General features: G+C 36.3%; 1 protein-coding gene across 10 annotated transcripts in view; it reads left to right on the forward strand.

Annotated features, from left to right (window-relative positions):
* The first annotated feature begins 10,938 nt into the window (after positions 1–10,938).
* epha7 (EPH receptor A7) overlaps positions 10,939–26,250 on the forward strand; it is a 127,780-nt gene continuing 112,468 nt past the window's right edge. For 9 of the 10 annotated variants that reach the window (XM_031902278.1, XM_012963529.3, XM_012963531.3 and 6 more), the window contains exons 1-3: positions 10,940–11,311; positions 14,912–14,976; positions 17,591–18,260. In XM_031902278.1, coding sequence (XP_031758138.1) covers positions 11,218–11,311; positions 14,912–14,976; positions 17,591–18,260 — 829 coding nt within the window. In that variant the 5' untranslated portion in view covers positions 10,940–11,217. Of the gene's footprint in view, positions 11,312–14,911; positions 14,977–17,590; positions 18,261–26,250 lie in introns of all 10 variants that reach the window. The other variant, XM_018094331.2, reaches the window with a different exon arrangement.

Genomic DNA, 26,250 nt, shown 5'->3' on the forward strand with positions numbered 1-26,250 from the left:
CCAAAAAAAGTTTTATTTACAGGGAACCCACTTCCAAAAGAAATGGTTTGAGCAGGTGATTCCCCCACCCACAAATAGAAAAAACAGAAAGATTTACAAAAAACATAGGCCTAAGAAAAGAGAGGTTCCACAGATCCCTAATGTGGCAGATTTATTTTCTTTTGCGAAGCTGCCTAGTAGAAGCTGCAGGAGCGGTAGCTGTGCTCTCACCACTACCTCTACTGGTAGAGCATGTTGGCTCAGTTGCCTTTTGTGCCTTTTCTTATAAGGCAATTTGTTACTCTAGCAGGGAATTTTGCCGAGCCAACAATGCATGTTTTTGCCTTTTTAGTTCTAACTGCTCCTCTTGCAGGCTTAACATTGCAGCCTCATGTGCAGCTTGCCATGCCTCACTGGCCTGTTGGAGCCTTAACATGGCCGACTCATGTGCAGCTTGCCGTGCCTGACTGGCATTGTAGGCGTTAGTGGCCACACACAAGTCGACATGCAGTGTGTCTAATTTTTTCATTAAGGCTTTATGATGCCTTATTAGGGATTTATGGAACCTATCTTTCTCAGGTTCCTGGGGGGCCACATTAGCTCTTCTGGCCTGGGTTGGGACCTGCTGCTGGGGAATGTTGGCCGGCTTCTCATCTGAGGCCACATCGCTGCCACATACGTGTGACCCTCTCTCACTTGCCTCCCCACTAAACGTATCCCTTCAATTTCAGGATCGCACCATGGGGAGTGGAGCACAGACGAGGAGCGTCCACCTTTTGGAAAAAAGAAAAAGACTTTATTTAATTTTTTGTTATTATGTTCATGATGCCAGACAAACTTCATGGTCAATAATGATAAAGTTGAAAAGATTGACTGTCCAAAAGTACAAGATGAACTGACTACACCTAACCCAGCAATACACACTTGTCCAATAACACACCTCTAATTAGCAATACACTGCACTTCTGTAATTGAAACACCTGCAATATACACAGACACAATTCACTATTATACCATTGCACAAGCCTAACACAAAACACAGGTCCAACCAAATTTGGTAACAAAAATACCTGGAATGGGAGCAGATGACGATTGTCTGCATCTGCTCGTGCCAGATGGTGGTAAGGATGAATCTGTTGGAGAAAATATTGTTTTACATTAATATTAAGCTTCTCTGCAAGAGTAAATACACTTGTATTAATGTCATAACACCTACCATGGCCAACATTCCTGTCCGAATCAACGGTGCCGGACACACCGCTCACACTCTCTGTGTGTAGAAAAGGCAGCAGCAGCTCCTCAAATTTCGTAAAATGGACTTTCTTTGCAGGGCCACCTCCAGTTCCAGATCTAAATAAGATATAGGAATGCTTTAATTGTGTTGGCTCCAATAAGCAAGCCATAACAATGCAGTCACTTTTTGTTACTCATTGTTTCCCCAAACAATTCCCTTTACTTTCAAGTGCAACAATACTAAGGCATGCTCTAACACAAACCCTACTAAAATGTTGCAAGTTGCTGCCAAGTGGCCTCACTAACTCCCAGGGCTCTCCCTTACACTCTGTATTAAACAATGCTTAAACAATAATCCTCCTTGATAGAGGAGAGTACAGGGCATTAAGTATTTTGGGAAATATTTATTAAATGACCCCCCTATTTACTGCCCTAATTTGTTGTTGTACTCCACAGCTTTGAGGACCTAAGTTGCGCACATAATAATAGGCGTGCCATACATACATTACATACAAGTAAAGTAAGTAGGAAAGAAGGCAAAAAGGAAGGAAAGACAGTAAGCCAAAAGGAAAAGCCGATTGAGTAGAAAAGCAGATGAGCAAGTGTTAAATAGAAAGATGAATGTAAGATATTTACCTGTATCTGGAGTCCTCCCACAGCTTTTTCTTCAGGACCCTCTTAATGTCCTGGTAGCACTTCTTGCAGTGTTGGACACTGCGCAGACAGACCGCAACGCTGTTTACGTGGTCTGCAATGTCCCTCCAGGCCTTGGTTTTCACTGCAGTCGGCGTCTTGCCAGCATATTTGCCGATAATGCGGTGAAATACCGGCACAAGCCTCTCCACCAGCGCCTCATTTTCAAACTCCGAAAACTTGACATTGCGGAGCCTGCTCTCCTGCTGTCTCTTCCTTTTTGATGATGAGGGGTGTGGAAGCTCCTCACTCTCCTCTCCACTGGCTTCCTCTGTGCGATAATCCCTGTCGGTGCCCTCCACATCCAACACATCAGGGGTACCGAGGAAGACAGGCCTCTCTCTGTCACTGTCGGAGCTGGGTGACAAGGCAGCTGGAACACTTGCAAGGTGTTCCCTCTTTTTTGCCACCTTTTTCCCTCCCACACTGCTCTCCATCGCTTTTTCTCTATGTAACAATTTTGCACCACCACCTTCTGTGCTCTCCCAGCTCAAATGCGCAAAATGGCGCTAGTTGTGTGGTACCGCGTGCGTCAATTAGCATGCGTGCATTATTTTAGCGTGCACGCGACAAGTAGCACATGTGCGTTAATTAGCGCGCTATGCGTTAAATACCGCATGAAAAAGTCTTCACGACTTAAGTAACGTAAACAGCATCGCATCTAAATTAACGCAAATATAATTTTAGTGAATTGTGCGTTAAAACCCGAAAAATTAGATGCGATAAAATTTTTAACGCATGCTATAAATAGCGCACGTTTTAACGCACTTTAATCAACCCTCCTGTTTTTATGCAAACAAAAAATTCAGGAATTCAAAAAAAGCATCTGCTTTGAGGCCACTGGGAGCAACATCCAAGGCACTGGTAAGCAAAATGTTGCTCACAAGCCACTGGAGTATCCTTCCAATCCATTGTCCTATTTTTACAGGTCCTGTACAGGTATAGGACCTGTTGTGGTTTTGGTAAAGGGTGAACTGTTTTTGATTTTCCTGTAAGGCCACAGCCAGTTTTTGATTTTCCTGTAAGGCCACAGCTTCTCCATGCACTGTTCCAGCTTGTCCACCCTGTTGCCTTGTTCTCTGATAAGGTGTGTGAATTCGGTGACCGCTTTTGTAAGTTTGGTTTTCAATAGAGCTTGTACTGCCTGGAGTGCGGTCTGTGGCGAGAGGTGGTACGTCTGTGTCCATGTCTTGTTTGGTGCACAGTAACTGGAGGAGTCCCAAGCCAGCTGCTCCGGTCACTTGAACTTGCAGTACAGCAGCAAATTGTGACTGAAGTTTATCAGAACACAAGCCACATGGCTGTGACACCCTGGGTAATGAAGAACATTTTTGAGCATTTGTCGCCCACGTTTTTTTTTTGTCGCCCACGTTTTTTTTGGCCACCGTTTTTGGTGCCCGGGCTTTTTTTTACGCGACCGTGCCCAATTTGACGCGCAACAATTTTTAAAAAATTTTCCCATGCTGAATTTTCATGTTAGTTTCGCGAAACAATTTGCCAATGGTTTCATTGCTGTGAAACCATGCCTGGCAAAAAAATTCACTCATCACTAGTGAGAATTTTTTTTAAAATGCTTGTTCTTCTAAATATCCTCATAGATTTAAACCAAAATATAAAACCAAATGTAGAGGTCATGATGTATTAATTAAACTTTTACACAAAGCTCTTAAAAATAAAACTGTTATTATTTTTTAAAATGTAGGCTTTTATTTTAGAATTCATAAAGAATTCATCAATGAAACATACAGTACATATACATAACTTCATAAATAATATTACGAAGTATCAACTATTTGTTTGTTATTCTATGGATTCCTTAATTCTATGGATGAATTTACATTAATATACTGAAAAGGTTTTTTTTTTTTCAATTAGTGCCTTAATTTGTCTCTAAGCTCTGAGCTAAATCTCCCTGAAGTAAAGGCTCTCCAAATCCCTTGGTAATTTATGGAGTCTACATAGCAAACGAAGAAAGGCTGCATACAGTATACAAGCTCTGGTAACAGACTGCATTGTAAAAAAGAGGAATTTTATAATTTTTTTTACTCAGTGGATAGTTTTCTAATCTCAAATTGCCTATTACAGAAATAAATGTCTGAGGTCCAGCATAGATTAATTTCACATTTTATTTTCACAGTTTATTTTTAACCTCTAAAATGTCTACTGCAATTCATAGCAAACCTTAAAGATTAAGTCAGTGTTAAACATAGCACATGGTGTACATAGAATCCTATATCAATATAAACAGAGGGTTCATATGCTATATGCTTATAAAAAAACATAGTATAGTATAATCTGCTGTTGTGTTTTCTTACAGTTTCGGTTACAGTGGTAGTGATATAAGCAGTTAATGAGTTTACAAGGTGTCTAAAACAACATGTAGGGACCTGTACTTATCTAGCATGAGGTGCAGAGCTCAGAGCCCTTATTCTCTCTGCATGTGCACTATGGCATATGTTCTTGCACCCTTAATTCTCAGGAACTTTTGCTCAGGACCATTGTAAATTTGCCCAGGTGCGCTGACCCATTTACCAAATCAGTAGGTAGCATTTACTGGAAACATCTTTATTTTTATTTTCTACAGTGATTCCCAACCAGTAGCTTGCAGGCAACATGTTGCCCCCCAACCCCTTTGATGTTGCTCCTGATGGTCTCAAAACAGATGCCCATTTTTAAATTTCTGGCTTGAAGGCAAGTTTTGCAGGCATATGCAGACCATGTGTACTGACAAGTCTCCTATAGTCTGCTAGTACCCATTGGACTACCAAATAACCAATCACAGTCCTTATTTTTAATCCTTGCCTTGCTCCCCAACTTTTTATATATTTAAATGTTGTTCATGGGTAAAAAAAGCATGGGGGCCCCTAATTTTATAACTTCAAGAAGGCAAGGCTAATTTCTTGGCAAAATATTTTGGCTGTCAAATTTCCGCGTTTCGGCATTGGCTGATTTTTTCGCGGAATGGGTTCAAAAATTAGCTGCAGGAAAATTCAATGTGCAACTATTTTTTTTTGACGTGCGTCGTTTTTGACATTTTGCAAAATTTCCGCCATTTCACAGATCTTTTGCAAATTTTCAGGTGAAGTGAAATGGGACATATTAGCTCACCACTACTTAATCCCAATACAATTTTGCCTTATCATTGTCTTCAAATACATTTCAGCAAAACTGCACAGTTTTCAACGGTTTCACAAACTTTTACGAGATGGGAAATGCCTAGGGTTTTTTACTAGCCTGGCTAGTAAAACAGTGTATTAAGGTGGCAACCCTAGAAATGCCTCAAGTTCTTTCATCACTAGCAACTAATGTAACTTGCTAGGTAACAGCAATATTTACTTAGTAAGTAGGGCTAGGTATATGTCCTAGAAACACATTATTATAGTGTGTCTTGTTTTCGTGTAGAAATACAAAGGCTTCATTTCACTAAAGATGACAGGCATAAAAATCACAGCATAAAATAAGGCCTCTAAGGGACTGTCTGCTGCGATTGACAATGCAAAAATGTAAATTTCAGCTGTACTAGTAAATGTCACTGTGTATTTGGAAGCAGCTCTAGTGTGTGCTCCATTTTACTGTGTGTGCATTTTCTAAGAGCAAGGCCTAATTACAGTATATATATAAATGCTCTTTGTAATAAGTAGTAATGGTTTCCTCCCCTTCATAAACTGTCAAGCTATGAAGGGTCTCACAGAGAAGATTACAGTGGCTTGTACTGAGAGTACCAGGCCCACTGGTTGCTTATCCGTTTTCATTTCTTTGTGCAGATTGATTCTGGAATAACTCGGACTGTCTGCTTCTCCGAAAGTGTTCTACACCCTCCAGTCGGCACAGCTCATTGCTTCCAATAAAAGAAGCTACATTTTATTATACTCGACCACAAAATAAATGGGAGTTCTTCCTTCACTATTAAATAATGGCAGTTCTTATGTTTTATTGAAAATGGACACGAGAGTAACACCTAATCAGTTACAGAGGAATTCAAGCGCAGCACTTCTCAGTTCACAGAAACTCATAGGTTAATAACTGCAGATATGACTGTAACCCACTAACATTCTGTAAAACTCATGGCTTTTTATAGCACACAGAGAAATGTGTTAACTATATATTAAGGGAATGGGCATAGTAACTGATAACCATGTCAGTATATGTATAAGGATATAAGGCAAAAAATTTAATTTTGTGGACCACTCCCCACACCCAATAGCCCAGTGTTGTGTGTCACAGTATTGCAATTAACAGGAATAAAGAAAAATACATGAACCATAGTCTCAGGATTCTTGTTCTGTCCTATCACTGCTTTGACAATTCTTTTCAGGAGAGTCCATAGACAATTTCATAGCAATTGTGATATCTGTGTCTGCTATGCAAATGTATTACACAGTACATATTGGATTTGATCAGCTTACACTGTAAAATATAGATTTTGTTAGGGTTAGATTAGTTTTGGGTTAAATTGTGTGGCCCACATGGGAAGCTACTAAATAAAGATCACTCTAATAATAACAGGTTTTCTTTATAAAAAGACCCTAACCAGAATTGCACATTCTATAAAATATACCTCATGCACAACTCAGACTAAAGAGACAAAGGAAACATTTAGACAGGAATGAATGGTTGCAACAAAGAGATATGAAATATTGCAAATAAAGTACATAAAAAAGTGTCACACAGTACTGGCTGCATGTAAATTGTAGTTATTTTTTATTAAATAACATGAAGGCTTTTAAGGGGATAGATATCTTTTAAAATAAAGGTATGCTAGAGGGAATGACACAGAAGAGACACGATAGAGAACATGGCACTGAAAGGTGAGATAACAGTTTGTATTACACAGATGTAGAAGCTAGCAGTAAAGAGATCATATGGCAGCTAATATTACATCACATTACAAATATTAAATACTATGGTTCAATGCACATTATTTCTTCAATGTTCATTATAAACATTGTGCATGGTATAGAGGGAAGAAAAAACATTAACTGGCTTTGTCACAAAAATACTTAAAATAATTACTGCAAAATTATAATAACTTTTTTTTAAGAATGAAGACTGCAGAAGAGGTGCGCCTGGCATAACTTTAGGTAATTCATAGCTACCTGGCAAGGGCCAAATCAGGCACTGAAACAAAATGTCAATAGATAGCTTAGATGAGGGACAACATTGTGACTATGCAAGGGAATGGCTAAATGATACATACCCTCTATCCAACTGTAACATTTTTTGCAAGGTACAATACCTTTTTTTTTAACAAAATGTACCTACCAGAATGAATACAAACCTTTGTTTATCTTTCCCTCCCTGAAGGTGAAAATAAAGCTCAGTATATTAATAACAAATATACACAGAACTACTATATATATATATATACATGTATGTATGTATGTATGTATATCTTTATTTATAAAGTGCTACTTATGTACGCAGCACTGTAGAATATATATATAATCTTTATATGGCATAGTGTCATATAGAACAGATAGCAACAGATAGCAATAGTAGCAATGGAACAGTTCTACCACAAAAATCTATTTTGGTGGGGAAGTGTTTTCCATATACCAGTATACAATTCTCTTCTTTAGAAACAGAAAATAAACATAAATCCCCCTATCACCTCTTAGCTGGCAAAAGCTATTATTTCTACAGGGAAACAGGGGAGGTTTTTTTAAGGATTATGAGAAATCCTTCTTGCGGTCATACATCCAGAGGTTATATACCCCACATTCCTTTCCAAGATTAAGGAACAAAACGTGCAATGATGCAGGCATTTTCCCATAATGCTACTCCTCTGCAAAGCAAACCTTCCTAAACCATCACCATCTAAGAATCTATATATAGGGCTCCTATATTCAGTACTTTAATGGCACACTTATCACAAACACAAACTGGGGTACTGCAAAGGTGCTTTTTAACCACGAAATGTAATGGTATGCATGTGTCTTTCTTTTATGTCTCGTTAGCTAATATCAGCCACAGACAGTAATACAGGATGGTGAATAAAAAATAAATTACTTTAGGACCATTCCTAGTACAGCAATACACCTGTTCTGGCTCTGCTTTAGAGGGCAGTGTGAGTTATAACATTTCCAATTATATTTAACATTTGTTTTTTTTAAAAAAACAAGTGATATTAAATTATCACCCTGTTTAAAACCTTTTACTTGATCCTGCTTAAAATGAATGATTATGGGAATGTTACATATATCACAAACAATTTCAGTCAAAACTGCTGGCAAACAAAACTACTCCCAGCATCACAGAGTTACATTGTTATTTGGAACTTTCTATACCTTTGTTATCCAGATTTACATCATTTATGAAGTGGATAAATGCCATAGCTAAGAAACACTCTATGCTTCGCTTAGCATAAACACTGAGTGTATTCACCAGTTAATAATTATGTAAATTTGCTAAAAGAAATATGTCACACAGATTCTGGAGATGTGGCTATTCCCATAACATCACTGTTTTATAAATGTGTCCTAAACCCAATAAAAATGTGCTGCAACTTATTTTTCTCAGAAAAGTATTTTCCTTTCAGTATAAGTAATTCAACTAGTCAGTGCATCTGTCTGATTTCTAGAATTATGTGAAATACATTTTTGGAAAGTACATTCAAAATCAAAAAAAAAGTTTTAGTGCATGAAAAGAAACAGCAAGGCCCTGAAATACAAAGAGTTGAAATAAAGGTCCAGCAGATCTAACTGAAGTGGTGATATGGAAGAGAGTACAGCTAATTTTATTAACTGCTAAGTAAGAAAATAAAAAGTCCAAGCCTATACCAACTAGCATTCCGAAGGCAGTTAAACAATTAAATGCAGGAAATGCACGTAACGTAATGAAGGACATAAAACGCTGAGTGGCAAAATATGCAAGCAGCAGTAGCACTAAGGTGCAAATAAAAAAAAAGTTTCCATAAAATGAATGCCTTAGATGTGTCCCTTGGCTGTATACTGTCACAAGGTTTTAAATAACTGCTATCTTTTTATCATTATTTCTCCCTCTGCATGTGTTACAGAGTCATGTGGCATTTATATAGAGGAATATGTACACTATACTCTAATAATTAAGATGAGAAATCACCAAGGAGTTACATAACTAATGTAAGCAAGGCCCAAGTGCTTTTATAAATGTAGCAGAACTTAGAGGGGACTTCTAACAGTCTTCCAAATTTTAGCATATGGCATATATAACCCTATATAATCCACCTGCCACCATGTAAGTGCCTGTCAGCACTGCTATAGGTACTAACATGTGCTCACTGTCACAGCAGCACACCAACAGCAAGGGTGCCAGACAGCAACATAGACACAGCAACAGTAACAAATCTCCTCTTGCCCCTTCTCTTGTCAGTGTTGCCATAGATGCTGCCCTGACTGTGTGTAGTAGGCTTGTCAGGCACTTACGTGAGCACTATGTCAAAGTAGCAACAGAATCTCTTCTTGCCCATGCCTTACAGTGTGCTCATGTACATACTTGTCATGCAGTTGTCATGTTATTTCTGATAGCAGTGCGGATAGGCACAGGCATAGTGTTAGGGTAATGCCTATAATCAATTTATGTGCCTGTTCGTTTAAGTTATAAACTCAACATTATAAAGTCAAAACACACTGGTTATCACAATACATGTATACATTTACACTAGTATATTGAAGTCAGCTGTACCAAAATACAAAAAGGTAACCGTAACCATATAAATACAGAAAACAGGACCCTTGAGCCATTGAGAAATGTGGTTACTACAGGTGCAAATATGTATTTTTTCAGGTTTTCGCTCATTACATAAATATATCCTCAAAAAAATATACTTAAGGATGTTTTCACACAAACTTTGCTTCTAGGTGTTTTCATGAATTGTACATAATGACAACCACACACAGCATGTCCTTAAAGGCAACCTCACACAAAATGTGCATAACAGGCATTTTCACAAAAAAATGAAGTGAAGGATCTGAGACATGCCAGATGCTAATATATCAAATTGTAACAATTGCTCTGTAAAAGACTTTGGTAAAGTCAATGAGTGTGCTAAGAAGAGACTGAAACAGCCTCTGCTGAGGATAGTAAGTGGTAACTAGCAATATACCAAAATAGCTGAGAGGGTTGGTGAGAATGATTACTGGGATTCTATTGGAAAACATGAGAAGAGGAATATGAATGTTTTTAAAATGTACTTTTTAAAAACACAGTAAAGAATCGTGTTATGGGAGGCGTACAGTGGTGCAAAATACTGACATAATTTTAGTCTTTAATATTTTAATTTGCTGTATGTTTTCCCTAATCACATGTGAGTACTACAACAGAGCTTTATAGGTACATACATAATTTTACACTAGATTTTACATATGATTCACACCTTTTTATCATAAACCATTTACCACAGGTATACAGGTGCAACAAAGGAAATGCATACACTGATCATGCCAGAGTTCTCAATCTGAATCTACAGGAACTTCCAACCAGCTGGAGGACCCCAAACTGTAGTCACCACTAGAAATGCAAGTGATCATATGCTGACTAATTACATCTGAAAAGATAAATATTTTGCATTATTATTATTATACAGACATATTAATAAAGTACCAACATATTCCCAGTGCTGTACAATAGAATAGTTGAGTACAAATGTTCATGTATCGGTGCCAAACAAAGCCATGTGAACACACAGACATTTTTTTAAATGTGGGAGCTCTGCTAAACCTGGAGTCATTTAATATTACATTACTATATGGGACAAGAGCAAGCAGTATGACAACTTTATGCACGAGCAATCAGTACAAATATAATCAGTACAAATACATTAGATTTAGTGCACAATTTAATGACTTACAGCCCAGGAAAACACATGATGATAGCAAGAACTACGTCTAGAAAGGAGACATTTCTTCCATATGATGCATCACACGCTGTAAATCTGTCTGGGTAACCAAGGCACTGACTGATGTTCGTTCTACTTAGGACCCTGCATCCCTGTCTGCTGGTGCACAGCCCCAAACCCCGCCCAGGGGGCCGTCCTGCTGCCGAATGTGTCAGGATAGAGAGTTTAGCAGACGCCAGGCTGCAGTCAGAATCAAGGCTGGTGCTGAGCACAGCTCTGAGGGAGCACAGAAGGGATGAACGTCCAGGCACGGGGACCTATGTACCGAAATGTGTCACCCACACTAAGGCAAAATCCCTAATACAAAGCCCAGAGCGCTAGTATATAGAGAGGAGAGAGCCGATCAGTTCTTAAACCCCGGGCTCCTCGCCTGCACCAACTTCAAGCACAGCAACTGAAAGACTCTTTGTAACATTAACATACAAACCAATTGCACCATGGCTCTCCATGGGTACCCTTCCTGGATTACACTAATAAGCATGGGACTCTTTTGTTTTGCACACACCGGGGAAGCACAATCAGCAAAAGAGGGTAAGTACGAACAGTGCAGGTACTGGCAACTAACTTTGCCTTTCATCCTTCCTCTGCTGCGCTCTCCCTACCTGTATATACGCTGTAGCTTTCCCAGTGCGTGACTGTCTGTTCTTATGTACATAATAGTGCGTGAGGGCACCTGTGTATAGTCTGTGTTAGTATCAGTACAAGTACATGAGGGTAGCGCCTCTGCCTCTCTATATACCCTGTATCAGTGTGTGAGGGCAAGTGTATGTACTCACTGCCTATACCAGTGCATGAGGGCAAGTGCGCAGGTTAACAGGCGGTTCTCCTTAGATACAGTGTTAGGGGGTTTTGCATTTATTACTGTTGGGAAAAAAATACTCTTACGCACGTCATGGGAAAGACAATCAGCCTCTATGTTTAGGGATTCCCTCTTGAGGAATAGTGTTGCTTTGGTTATTATAAGAGGCGGTTGTGCTGAGCATTTTCCGTTCTGGGAGTTCGCAGCTTGAGAAGAGCAGTTGCCTCCTGTCTGGAGTTTAGTTTCACCCATTTGTGTATGCAAGGCTATGCCAGGGCACGTTGAACTACGCACAGGCAGGGGTGGGTAGGATAAAGAAGGTCTTATGTTAATATTTAGGAAATTAGTGTGTCTCTCTTGTTTATGTATGCCGAGTAATATTAGGGCACTGTCAAGTTAACAGTCACAGGAGGGAAGAAATAGACGGTCAGGGAAGGTGAACTCGGTACATCATCCTATGTCTCTCTATCACTTAGGAGCTAAAGTTGCCATCCACTTTATATGTACCAGGCAATGCCAGGGCGCTCAAAATAAGTAGGGACAGGGAATGGTAAAAAATGGGATAGTATAATGTAATTAGAACACAAAACATAATATTTTAAAAAACCCAGTTGACTTAGAGTTCTTTGTGACCTTATGTTAGACTTTACACATTATACATATACCAAGTGTTGCCAGGACACATAAATCTAGGCAAGCAAAGGGACCAGAAGAATTATGTTATGTGGAAAGTTATATGAAAATTGCTAATTTTGCTTCTGTTTATAAAGTATGTTTTACCTAAATGAAAAATGCCACCAAGCACCCATAGATAAGGCAGACAGAGAAGTGATATGTAACCTGTGTCCACCCAACTGTTTGGAACTACAAGTTCCAGCATTCCTTGACAGCCTTCTGCTCTTAGAGGATGCTGGATGGTTCACAAGCTGCTAGAGGCCCACAGGTGGAATATGTTTAATAGAGATAGACAAACTTTACGTGTTAGTAAATTATTCCTGGTTTCTTCCTTGCTGACTTTGCTCTTTATTTTATGGATAAATGGAGATGTGGCAAAAAACAGAGATGCAAGCTGCTATTTATATATACACATTAAAGCTAATGAATTGTCATTGACATTTTTAGCCTTGGGACTAGAAACTACCAATTCTTTATATAACAGCAGCAATTATTTGCATCCATTTCACTATGTACATTTCATATACTGACCCCCCCACCCAAATAAAAATCATTGAGAAAGGAAAGTGTTATATACAGTTGTTAAAGTTAACAATTCAAAAAAATTAATGTTTCATTTTCTTCTGATAAAAATGTCATGCAGCGGGTAAGCATGTCAGTATTCGAATGACTGTGTGCCCACCAAGTGGAGAGACAAGGCTTACCTTTGGTATGCCCATTAAACATTAAAAATATTTATTAAATTATGCCCAATATATATCATAATTAGAGAGATGCATACAATTAAAAAGCTCTTCTGAATAAAAAGTTGGACATGCTAATGATGCCATAGGGTTAAATGAAGTCTCTAATGCTCAAGATGTAGACAAAGTCCGACCTGAGTTCCATGAATCAGAAATCCGTGTCTGGCTATGTGAGAAAATTGCAGAACACACAGTGCCCCCAGAGTCCCATGCATGCATTATGCAGATCCCAGTTCTGTGTCAGCAGTGAAAGATCCAGCCAAACAGGACACAAACTGCTCAATCCAACAAGGTGCCCGGGGCAGCGTGCAGAGCTAGATAAGGAGAAGCTGCAGCTCCTGGAGCACATTCACATGGGTAGTCTTGAGAATTTGGATCAGAGCAGAAAGATCAGTCTCCAACGCTTATAATATTTTTACTGCCTCTCCTTCTGCTTGAATCCACATGTCTTATTGTTGAACCATTATACCCAGTTAGCGATGTGGAAATTAGTTCTTTGAGGGTACAGATGACATTATACTATGTTAGGTTACAAAAACGGTAATGAAGAAGCAAAATTCAAATCCTGTAAGAATATAGCAGTCTGGTGATGTGATATTGTCTATTTAAATTTTCATTTTTAGTAGTTCCACAAAGGAATATAGTTAAGCAATTTAAACAGACTTGAAATTTCAAAAAAGGGCTGAAATATATTCTCTTCTTATATCAAAACACAAGCTGGTTGTCTATGTATATAAAATGCCTGCTTTTTTTATATCTGCTTTGCAATTTTAATGCAGCGCTGTAATGTTAACCTGTAAAACAGTATATTGAAGGGGATAAAGTGCCATCTTTGTGTCATTTGTACCTATGTTTATATCTACCTAACACACATCCTAATTTGATGTGCTGGCAAAAAAGTTATTCCACTGCATATTTGCTATTTACATTTAAGGTTCCAGCCTTTAACTTGTAAGATTAGAAATAATCAGCTGAGCCAATGTTGGTAGGTAGGAGAGGCAAAATTTTTATACATAAAGTATGCTACCCTTTTTTAAAAACATCCACATTATAAAGGAGTAGCATGGTCTGGCCTGTGCATATGATTGTACCTGAAAAAAAAAGAAGCAAGGCTTCTACTAAAGTACTTTATGTCTGTTATACCAATATTGGGTTTACTGTAGGCTTTTTAAACCAAGTCCATTATTTTAACCTGTAGTTTAGAATTTTACCTATCCGAGAGGCATCTTATCAAAGCATATACTTTTTAAGTATGTAGCCTACATTAAGGGAGTACCTTGAAAATACCAGGCATGTGTGAGTTAAATCAAAGAATCAATGTACCATTTAATCATTTTTAATACAAATTTCATTGGTCTGTATTATCTTCGTGAATTCTTGTCCACTCATAGCTTTTTTTTTTTTATAACAGACATCTAAGCTCGTATCAGCCATTAAGTTCATTATTTAACAGCAATGTAATTTCAGTAAGTTTCACCTTCCAGCACTAGAGCCATAACCTTACAATGTACTTCCCAAAGCAGTACTCTGTCAGTTTCTACGTATTATATCCAAATTGGCGTACTGTGCCAGTTAGCGAAACTGAAAGTATACTTCTCTTACCATAATGATGATAAATGCTTGGTAATTACAGTTATAAAGTTCAGGACATGTGGGTAAACATAACTCATTATGCAGAAAAAAAGTTGTCAAATAATCATTAAATATTCAATATAAGAAATTTTCTGAATGCACAGGGAAAAGTTCTGTATACTTCTTAGTTAATTTGTTATTGGTCCTTTGGATTACTTACCTGGTCTCTAAACAAAATATCAGATATCTTTTTTTTCTTGATTTTATAGAAATGATCACCTACCCATTTAACCCATTACATTGTACTGTTAAGTAAAGACTTAATTTTTCTTTCTTTTGTAGTTATATTGCTGGATTCCAAAGCACAACAGACAGAATTGGAATGGATATCTTCACCTTCCGGTGGGGTAAGTAAGCTATCCTAATATTCCAAAGTCTATTTCTTATCCCTATGCTAGGTTTATAATATATTTTTTTCCTTTTTTATTGCTATAAGTTACAAGAAAGTATTGAGTGTCTAATTGTCACCAGAGATTCATGCATGTAAACAACAGCAGTTACCCAAATTTGAACAAGTATAGACAAATACGATAATTTATGATAAATTATTATATTTAATTTATGATAAAACACATGCAACACTGTTGTGCAGACTTATGGGTTCTCATGGGGGGAATTATCTACATTATAATAGAGAATAGAGACTAATATCTTTGGATTGAACTTGTACATTGTTCTATTCATTCTTTGATAAGCAAGCATATGTATCTATTTAATATCAATCGTTGCACACCAGATTCCATACATTATAGGTGACTTTCACTGGGGGCCTAATACAGACAGCAAAATGCTTTGGATTGCTTAGTACTTAGGAAATAATTACCAAGGGGTAAAGGATTAACTTAATGTAATCTGGGAATGAGTTCAACCTCCAGAACTGAGCATAGTATCCTTGGATAAACAGTTAATTAATTAATTGAAAGTTACCAGCATATCTCATTTAAGCATATCAGTCCTGCTAAATTTTTATTTTTAGCATTTATAAAGCTCCTTGAATTCTCCATTATACTGTACCCCTAATACAAACAATGAAAATATGTAATCTAGATATTCAGTCCGAGGCAACAGACAAGTTGCCTTTTGTATATCTTTGTATATATTTATTTTTAAAGCGCTACTTATGTACGCAGCGCTGTACAGTAGAATTCATTAATACAGACAGGGGGTTAAAGATAATGGATAAATACAAAGTAAAACAATAAATACAAATAAATACAAGGTGCAGTTGCAATAAGAGTCAGAAACACAAGATGAAGGAGGTCCCTGCCCCGTAGAGCTTACAATCTATATGCCTTTTAGTCCTGTTCATAATGAAATCTAAATAGGATTAAGAATTGACTTCATTTTATGACTTCTGTTGAGTTTTTTCTTTACTTACATTTTACGCCTTCAGTTTTCACTCCCATCATACAACAAAACTTAACATTTTAAATTATTGTCATTTTTATTAGTATAGGTAAATATTCATTAATGTGACCAAGACTCCTCCTAAGGCTTTTACAATGTTGTACAATGAAAATATTTAAAGCATCTTGCCTTTCTCTTTATGAAGAAAATAGCTTTCAATTGTGCAAACAGGAAACACTTTAGAATAGAAACATCTGGGAAAAAGGTGTTTTCATTATCTGTAAAAAGGCATTGTTGTCATGGTTGGTTACCCTTTCTGGGTTCTTCTTTACCATATCCTAATTTGAGTACACTTTTTTGAACTCAGTAAATTTATTCTTTGTTATTAACACTGATATTAGGTTATAACAAAAGATAAATGTTTTTTTCTGCTTTGCAATTCAACATGATATATATATTATTGCTTTTATTATTATTATGAATTAAAGAGTGTAACCAAAGGCCACATTGCTTGCTATCATCCAATTTTTCACAAATACAGTAATCATGCTAAACAGCTCTGTATGTGTGTGTGTGTGTTAAGAGACTGCTGTATTTGAATTTTGATGTTGTGGTATTGTATAACCTTACCAAAATTAAAATGGAGTTATTGCCATGCCCTTTTTATGGCAAAGTATTTCATAATTTACTCGAATATTTGCTGTACAATGCATCTGTACATTTTTATTTGAACTAAATGCTTCCCTGCAGAATTTGCATCTTAATCTCAAAAATACTGAAACATTCTTTACTTTTTCAGTTATTAATCTAGTAAGATATACAAGGCTGCTCATAGGAGGGTAGATAGGATGTTTGGCTACAGAGTTTTCGGGTGATTTATTCTTATTATCATTGTGCTCCAGTTCCTGAGATTTCCTCCCTATATTCTCCGGCATACAGCTTATAATTCTTTTTCCTTAAGCTCAGATAAATCCCACCTCATATTTCCATTTGTCAAATGTCAACTCAGAAAGCATGCTTTATCATGCTATTTATTAATCATTTGGTGCTTTGTCTGCTGCAAGCATTTCCTTTTTTAAACATACATTGAAAATGGAGCTGAAACCAAATTGAATAACAGAGCTGTTTATTAAGTAACATTTTGCATACAGTAATTATAATTTCCAGCACAGTAATTTGAAAACCACAATACCTTTCAGTTATTACTGTACAAAACTCATTGGCAATATTTCATCACAATGATATGGCTATATATATATATATATATATATATATATATATATATATAATGCATTGTGTTACCTAAAAAAACTTCCTAAATTTCTTGTTATCAATTCCACTATTGATAGATCAGAAAAGAATTGTCAAAATCTATGAAATGTCTTGATTTTTTTTTAATAAACAAGTGACTAAGATTAATAGGAGTTTCAAAACTGTAGTAGGATTTAACTGATACTATCCTTACTGACTGCATATTGAATTAGTAATATTAATGTGTTATTCAGTAGTACTTCTATTACAAGTATGCTATTCAAAGTATTTCCATTAAAATATAAGGTTTAAGGTCAATGTACATTTGATATAGTTAATTATATTCATTTAATCTTTTTTCAGTGGGAAGAAATCAGTGGATTGGATGAAAATTACACACCAATTAGAACTTATCAAGTATGTCAGGTCTTGGAGCCAAACCAGAACAACTGGCTGCGGACTAACTGGATTTCTAAAGGGAATGCACAGAGGATTTTTGTTGAACTAAAGTTCACATTAAGGGATTGCAATAGTCTTCCTGGTGTATTGGGAACGTGCAAGGAAACCTTTAATTTGTATTATTACGAAACAGATTACGAAACTGGCAGAAACATGAGAGAAAATCAATATGTGAAAATAGACACAATTGCTGCAGATGAAAGTTTTACCCAAGGAGACCTTGGGGAAAGAAAAATGAAACTGAACACAGAGGTTCGGGAGATTGGACCTCTTTCCAAGAAAGGATTTTACCTGGCATTTCAGGACGTTGGGGCCTGCATTGCTTTGGTTTCTGTCAAAGTCTACTACAAGAAATGCTGGTCCATAATTGAGAATTTGGCAATTTTTCCTGACACAGTTACTGGTTCAGAATTTTCCTCTTTAGTTGAAGTTAGAGGAACTTGTGTAACCAATGCAGAGGAAGAAGCAGATAATTCACCTAGGATGCATTGCAGTGCTGAAGGAGAATGGTTGGTTCCTATTGGAAAGTGCATATGCCAAGCTGGATACCAGCAAAAAGGAGACACCTGTGAACGTAAGTTATGTAGATATTTCTATTTTATTTCTTATGATCAGATACTGACTTGTAGTAAAACTATTGTAGCACCATTTTTGTTGTTTTAACACATAAACAATTGTAAGTCAATTCATAACAGGACACACTATACTAACAATTATTCTTTTTCTATGCTGAATTGTGTATATTGTAAAATATGTTTTAGGTTTCTTTAGGTCTCTTTTTGAGATATGGTAATTATTCTTCAATAATTTACCAACAAAATGGCTGTTAGATTATTTAATGGAGAACTTTGTGATGAATTAACTAATCTCCAATTATAAATATGCCCCCTGAAAGTACCCTTTCAGCCATTCAAATTAGCATTTTATACATTTTGGTACTGTAAGCCAGAATAATAGTTTCTCTAAATGGCATATGTATTTTAATTTTACCCCAAACTCTAGACAAAGAACAGACCTGTTTTCAGAATAAGATATTTTAGTCTTTAAGGTAACTTTAAAGAGCATGTCCAATATATTTAGTAAGCTGATGAAATAACCTATTAGCTTATTACTTGATGAACCTTGAAAAGTTTAATACTTAGGGGCACATTCATGAAAACGCGAGTTGGAATCCTGAATGGGACAAATTCGGATTGGATACGAAATTTTCTGAAGATCGCAAATATCACGAAAATGCTTACGAAAAATTTGTTACGATAATATCGTATTGGCGATCCGAAAATCTTTGTACTGAATTATTGTAAACAGCAGGAAAACCTTAACAATTTTTTTCGCTCAAGCATATTAAAAAGTCGCGCAAGCGTACGAAAAAGTAGCGTGGGCGTCGAAAAAGTCACGCAAGACACGAAAAATTCGGTGAAAATACGCTCGGAGCGTTCAAATTAATGCTCCGAGTGTTTGTGTCTTAGTAAATCAGCCCCTTAGTGTTTGAAATCATAATCTACTGACATGAGATGTGTGGCATAATGAGATAATGATGACTATGTAATGGTTTCATTTACTGTTTATGTGTTCTTGGAAACCCTTACTTGACACAGCAATTAACTACCTTCTTGATAATTTTAGGTGTCCTTTTGTCTTTTGATATTGCTGGAAATTAATTAAAAAAAAATATTTGCTGTAATTTCACTTTTAGCAATGCATTAAGATATGGAAACATTATCAACAGTAAAACAGAATTCAATATTGTTTTTGCTTTGAAGTTGTTACATTTAACATTACCATTAAACACTGTGGCCTTTTCTGGAATAGACTGGGTGCTATTTAAGGGCATTTGAGTATTTGTGAGATATCGACTTAGGCAGGGAGGACAAACCCATGTTGAGCAAAATAAAGAAGAGTTCAGCAGTGGTGGCTTTGGTGATTTAGGGTATTAGACAGCATAGAAAAAAAGCTAAGCTTGTGTTATGTTTTTCTTCTCAATAAGAACAGCATAGAATAAAGGACCACTTCTTATAGCCTTAGTATACTATATGCAATCCTTTTGTGAAAGTTAATGGTTTGAGGTTTGTGTTATCTGAAAAACACTGCATTGGAATAATGTAACCGCATATATTACTTTTTCTCAGCAAAGTGTCTCCAAATACATGCATTTAAGAGGATTCTCAATGTTTGCACAAAAGAATATGGTTTGGATACTGCAATCTCCCTCATACACTAAATTGTGCGATATACTTAACTGCCCATATCGTGTTAACAACAATATTAGTTTTGTTTTTAGACCCATATTTCTTTCATTCAAAACATATTGTAAACAACTTTTTAAAATATGATGTTGTATTTGGATGTCAAAACTCATTTCACTTTTATTTACCTATATATAGCATGAGTCTTTACTGTTAACCTTGTGGCCCTCCAGGTGTTGTTGGACAACAATTTTTGAAGATTCCATCAAAACTTAAGTGCTATCAGAGATTCCTAAAATATTGCACATTGGCAGGGTTATAGCAACCATTCAGTTTTGCACTTATGAAAAGAGTCCCAGTATTTTGGTAGACACTAAGCTCACTTTCATGATCTTCACAAAAATAAAATGACTTTCTTTAAAAAAGGTTTCAACCATAATTGCTTAGCTCTAGTGGGTTTCAGCACAGTAGATCAGGCACTCTGGTGGCTGAACACAATTCACTTTAACATGTGTAGGAGAGAAATTGAAACTGAGTTTTTAAAGCTGAGGGATAATCTAGTTAGAAATAGAGGTTATAGGTTGCTCAGGCACCTCAAGTCATTTCACACAGCTGTGTCTAAGCTGCTAACAGTATTAAATAAAGTCATAGTATCCTGTTTTAGATCCCCTTCAATTTTGCTCGTATGTCCAAAAAGATAGGGTCAGAATTTCAGCACCCAAATGAACATATCCTTATATTTTCTTGCCTTTTGTTTCATGCCACAGTGCATTAGCAGTTATTTCTCACTCACGGGGAAGAAGAAAATCCACTTTAACAGTGTAGAGACAGATGAAAAGGCACGTTTACTAGAACAGGGTACTTCAATTTGAGTAGCAAGATATTGGCTGTATCCTAACACTCTCATTTGCTCTTGAGCATTACACTGAGTTTGTTTGTTGCAGTAACTCCTTATTCTGGCTTTCGTCCCAAACAAAAGCAGAACAAATGCTTTACATTACATATATTAAATTATATCTAGTAGAATGTACAGTAGCTATATAGCTATATAAAGTATTTCCCTGGTCTTGGAACACACAGCGACAAATCATATATTTGATTTCTCTGTTTTAACTGCAGTTTCAACCCATTAAAAAGCTATTTGATGGTTGGTTACCATGGGTAACTCAACAGTGGAATTTTTTTTCTTGTGTTATTGATTAGAGGTTGTTGCATTTTCAGATAATGTTATATTATAGCTAAATGGTACAGTACAAAGAGTCCCTAGGTGTAGAATTTTTCATTTTTACCAAGGATAGGTTAATTTTTTTTAAATTTAAATTATTTACCATTTTAGAACTATAGAGTAATCAATAAATAAATGATGAAATTGAAATGGGTATACCTGCACGTGACATTTTACATTTTAATTGCAGTTCTTAATTCTTCACGCTAGCAGGCAAACTGTAAAAGAGATGTCAGTTACAGTCTAGCAAGCAATGTTGATAGTGTAGCACAGCATAGCTGATCTGCTAAAGCCTACCCTGCCTGTTCTTGGCTGAAAGCAATGATATCTGGAGCAGTAGTAAGTCCCGCTGAAGCGAGAGATTTGTTTTAAACCACCATAGAATATATATATATTCCTGGACATTATCTGGTTCTTACAAACATTTTTTTAAGTCCCAGTGTCACTTTATTCTTAGTGATTAGTTTAATTCATTTGGTCAGACTGTCTGGCTCAGTAAAATTTTACCTAGAAAACTAGGATTCTACTCTACGTGTTTATCAAAGCCTGCAGCTATGCATGCAATTTATCCATCACCACAAAGAAGTATAGTGCAGAAATCAATTTGCCTTAAGCATTAATAATGCATGATCATATTGCTTTAGTCAATTCCCTTTTCTTGTGGTTCTTTGTTAGCATACTTTGCAAAAATAAATGTTGAAAACACAGTTTACCCAGGTAACACAGGCAGTTTCTGACTGTAGTAATCACAACATATTCTTCTATGAAATTGCCTAGTGGAAGGGAAAGGGTTAATGGTTTTACATAAAACTATTGCTTTAAAAAAAATTAAAATTGCAGATGCACATTGTATGAACAGCAAGGTTTTATTTATATAGATAGACAGACAGACAGACAGACAGACATATAGATAGATAGATACTTTGTTGCTGACAATAACCAATGTAAATCAGCATGAGTTATTCATTTGTATAACTGTGTGGTTTGTAAAGTTGTATGCAAACAACTGTTTATTGCATTTTTATATCTCTCCAATATAAACATATATCCTTTAAACTTTAAAGGTTTTGGAGGTTTTGGTTAGTAGCATATATACCTAAGTCAAACGACTTAATCCACGTATATAATGGTAAGATTTAACTAAATAATGCTATTATGCAATAATTTCTTAAAAAAGAAAAGATAAAGGGGTTGTTGTATTTTCAAGTTTTTATTCTGTGAACAGAGGGTTGCTGTCAAGGCGTAACCTGATAGTGTTAAAAGACTGCAAGCTTTGCTAATGTATCAATGAAACATGTAAAAATGAATAAAAAAAAAAGTGTACAAAAAAGACTAGAAACTTTAAATCATGATTTCACAATCTACGGAAAACAGGAAATGGTAGTGTTTTCTGTTAGTAAATATTAAAAAAGAGCTAACTGATCAGACACACAGAATCCTTTTTTTAATCCTTAACAGCAGCAATCACTGGGCAAATCAGCTACATAAACACATTTACAATAAAACCCTTATGTAAAAATTAAGTGGACTATTTTCTTTGTTATATGCATATGTTAACTTTAATTTCTGTAGAGACATTTACTTTTATGTACACGGTAACCCAACAATGCTACTTAAGATGCAAACTTTATTTAACCCATTAGTCATTTTCCCTTCCCTCTGAGCTGCTATGATTAAACAGTTGTGCGGATTGTGCTTAGTTTAGATGTTTCTGTTAAAACCTTTGGTTGCACACTGGATTTCAGGCTACTGTGGTATAAAGCCAACTCTTCCTAATTCTAAACCACATAGTTATGCATGCAGCGCTTTGGATGGACAAGTCAATGTGCCAGGACACACCAAATTAGGTGGCTTCCTTGGTCTCTCAAATATAACTATATTTGTAAGTGTTATTTATTAGTTGATATTATATAGTACTCAGGCATATGTGTATGTCTTTCTATTTATATATTTGTACACACACACAAACATATATATGTAGAGAGCGAAAAAACTGAGTGAGAGAGAAATTGAGTAAGGGAGTCCTCTGTTGTCTGCTTTCACTTTTAGACTTAAATTTTGCACTTTAAGATTAAAGGTACATTTTTGCTTTAATCCCACATTATTATTGCATTATGGCCCTTTCATTTTCTTTTTCATGTTAGTGGCCCTGCATTGATGGATTGCTTCATTATGACTGCCATCATAGGAACATAACAGAAAGAGCTTATTAAGGAACCCAACCTCAAGTGCAGTTACCCTAATATGAATGCAATTGCTACTTATACTGATGATATTCTTTAAAAAAGGGTCCAAAGGTTCTCCTTGTACTTTCCTATAGTTGCACAAAGCACCATAGTGTCTGTCTTGTCTCTTCTGCTTAAAGGGAACCTGTCACACTAAGAAATAATTCCAAATTCTTTCCTATTGTGTTTGTCAAGCAAAATAAACTTCACTAACGCCAGGCAAGGCGCCATTTTGTGGGCATGGTTATTAAAGCAAGCTTTGCATCACCCCAAAATCTTGTTTATGTCCCTATATGAGGGACTGGATGCATATTCCCATGCAATGGATACACAATGAGATGTTAAGGAGGGAGGGGGAAAATGAGTGCTGAATGGAAAGTAAAAGTAATTGGAAGGCAATAGATGATTGACAGCTGGGATTTTTAAATGCCTTTATAATGGGTAGGGATGTGTTAATAAAAAAGAAATTTCATGTATGATTTGAAAGGGACTTTATTATAGTTTTTTATTTCTGGGTGACAGGCCCCCTTAAATTGCTAATAAGTGTTCATAAAGATGCAAGGGACCCCTGGAGCTACCGCTACCTTGAATGTGACAGTAGTTCAAGGGTCTCCATAGGGGACTGCACCAATTGGCACAACAAAATTGACCCCGAAGAGTCACATACATATGTCATTTTAAATGCCCCAAGAATTATGCAATGGCGGGTCTGTAATTTTGTGATTGTGTGCCTTTTAACATTTGTATTATGGCTAAGGCAAATGTAAATGTAGGAAATCATGCTGCATTGTGGGAAGTTGGGTGATTTCTTTTTAGTTTTGCAAAATATACTCATTGCAACAAAAATCTAAAGGAGTCATTTATGACCCCAAGTGCACTAGGCTAATTGCAGTAGCAATTGCCATGTTTTTACCCAAAATTCAACATTTACCCATGATTCCAGCATAATTATAGTCTTGAGGGGGAAATGCGCCTGAAGCAATTACACTTATACATCACAATTTACAAAACTTGGCTTGCAGATAAATGTGAATCAGATGTAAATTGCACAAAACATTTTCAAAGTTTGACTCGTTATTTCCAGCGTGAGAGTAACTTGTTTGTCCTAGTCTTTGGCAAAACTGCACTGCGTTGATTAACAGAGGCTGTGTGATATCCCTGGTTTAGATGTGGCAGTAGCACCAGGAATCCCCTACAGCAATAGACGCAACTGCAGGAAGAAGTTAACACAGCAAAGCGCAACTATATGGAAGTGCAAGATAAAGCAGATACCTTTAATGAATTGGATTTTTTGTGCAACTGATTGCAACATGTGGTTGTAAATGATCCCTAAAGAATAACCTTGAAATAGAAATTCTACAGCTATGACAGTGAAGTCCCTGATGACCAGCATTGTATAATTCATGGTGTATGTCAGGCAAGTGACTAATGCACCAATAATGCATTGTAGTCACTGATACTACAGAATGTTACACGCACACCTCCTCATTGGAGAGTGGAATGCAGAAAATCTCCACCAGCAAAAAGTTAAGGCAGTTGTTGAACTTCGTACCAGACACAGGGACACTGTTGATGTAAGATACATAAGGTATTAAAAAGGTGAACAAGAAGGATACTCTTCTCTCTAGCCTTGATTTACACACACAGTTCTCAGTGCAGAAATTCATGCAGGATTGTGCTTTTCAGATTGCAATTCCTGACAGTGGTTGTGTCAGTATGCTCTTTTCATGCTTGCACCTGCTTTGCAGAATAAAAATAGGTGCAAGAAGCAATATGTTCTAATGCAAGGGTTCCCTGAATACTGCCTTGAGAGTTAATATACTGTGTATATATATATATATATATATATATATATATATATATATATATATATATATATATACATTGTAAATAATAATAATGTTGATTTTATTGTTTCAAAAGGCAAAAGATAAACCATTGGTGGGGATTTTCACCAGATTCAACACTGCATTTGGGGATTCAGTCTCTCGTTGCATTTGTGTTTGCCTCTCGTTGTCTCTGTTTTCTTTTGAAGTGTTTAAAATAAATAAATAATACACATTTAATCTCCTACTGATTATTCCACCATTTAAAATATTTATGAATATGTAAGTGGAGGAGGCATGCTTATTATTTGTTATCAATCAGACTTTATCTGACTGCAGGAAACCTGGCGACACTTGACATTGATTGATAGACATGCTGTGAGAGTATGTGCAAGCTATTTAGACTCATAACACCACAGTTGCCCTGCAGCTCTAAAAAGCATCTTACAAGTGTTTTTAATGGTAATGGTTAATATTATTCATGACTGAAAATGAAATTATGTAGCATCACTTATATGACTCAAGAACCAAATATAGCCCCAGTGATGATGTATGACAATTGGGAAAAAGTCGAGATAAGGGGTATTTTACTTAACTTGGGATTTTTTTCTATAATGAACAACATAACAAGACATATTTAAGTAATATTACAATCACCTCAGTGCAAATGCCCATTAATACCTTGGCTGATTCTATTTGGGTCATATATCAGATAAGCTAATCCTGAAATGTGTACAAAAATATAATTCCAGTGCTTTCTTGTATATTCAACTGATCTTTTTGATTACGCTCACGGGTAAGCAGCAACCATTTTGCAGTTACTAAATGGTCACCATTGCCTGCAAAACTTTGTTTTTGTTATTGTTGTTTTTTTTGTGTGTGTGTATATTGTAAAGGGCACGCCTGTGTCTTTGCTGCCAAAAGGGAAAATGGTGGCGTCCCAGTGAAAGAAGAAATTGGCTGTAGCACCTTTCAGCACTTAATTTTCAGCAGTTCCTGACATATAGGTGTTGATATTGTAATACACTGTAAATTTTCAGCACAAGATCCTGGCATATCCCAGAGTTCCCAAAGAAGGCCTAAATAGCATTTGAGATATCAG

The sequence above is a fragment of the Xenopus tropicalis genome, chromosome 5 (assembly GCF_000004195.4).
Source record: "Xenopus tropicalis strain Nigerian chromosome 5, UCB_Xtro_10.0, whole genome shotgun sequence".
Taxonomy (NCBI): domain Eukaryota; kingdom Metazoa; phylum Chordata; class Amphibia; order Anura; family Pipidae; genus Xenopus; species Xenopus tropicalis.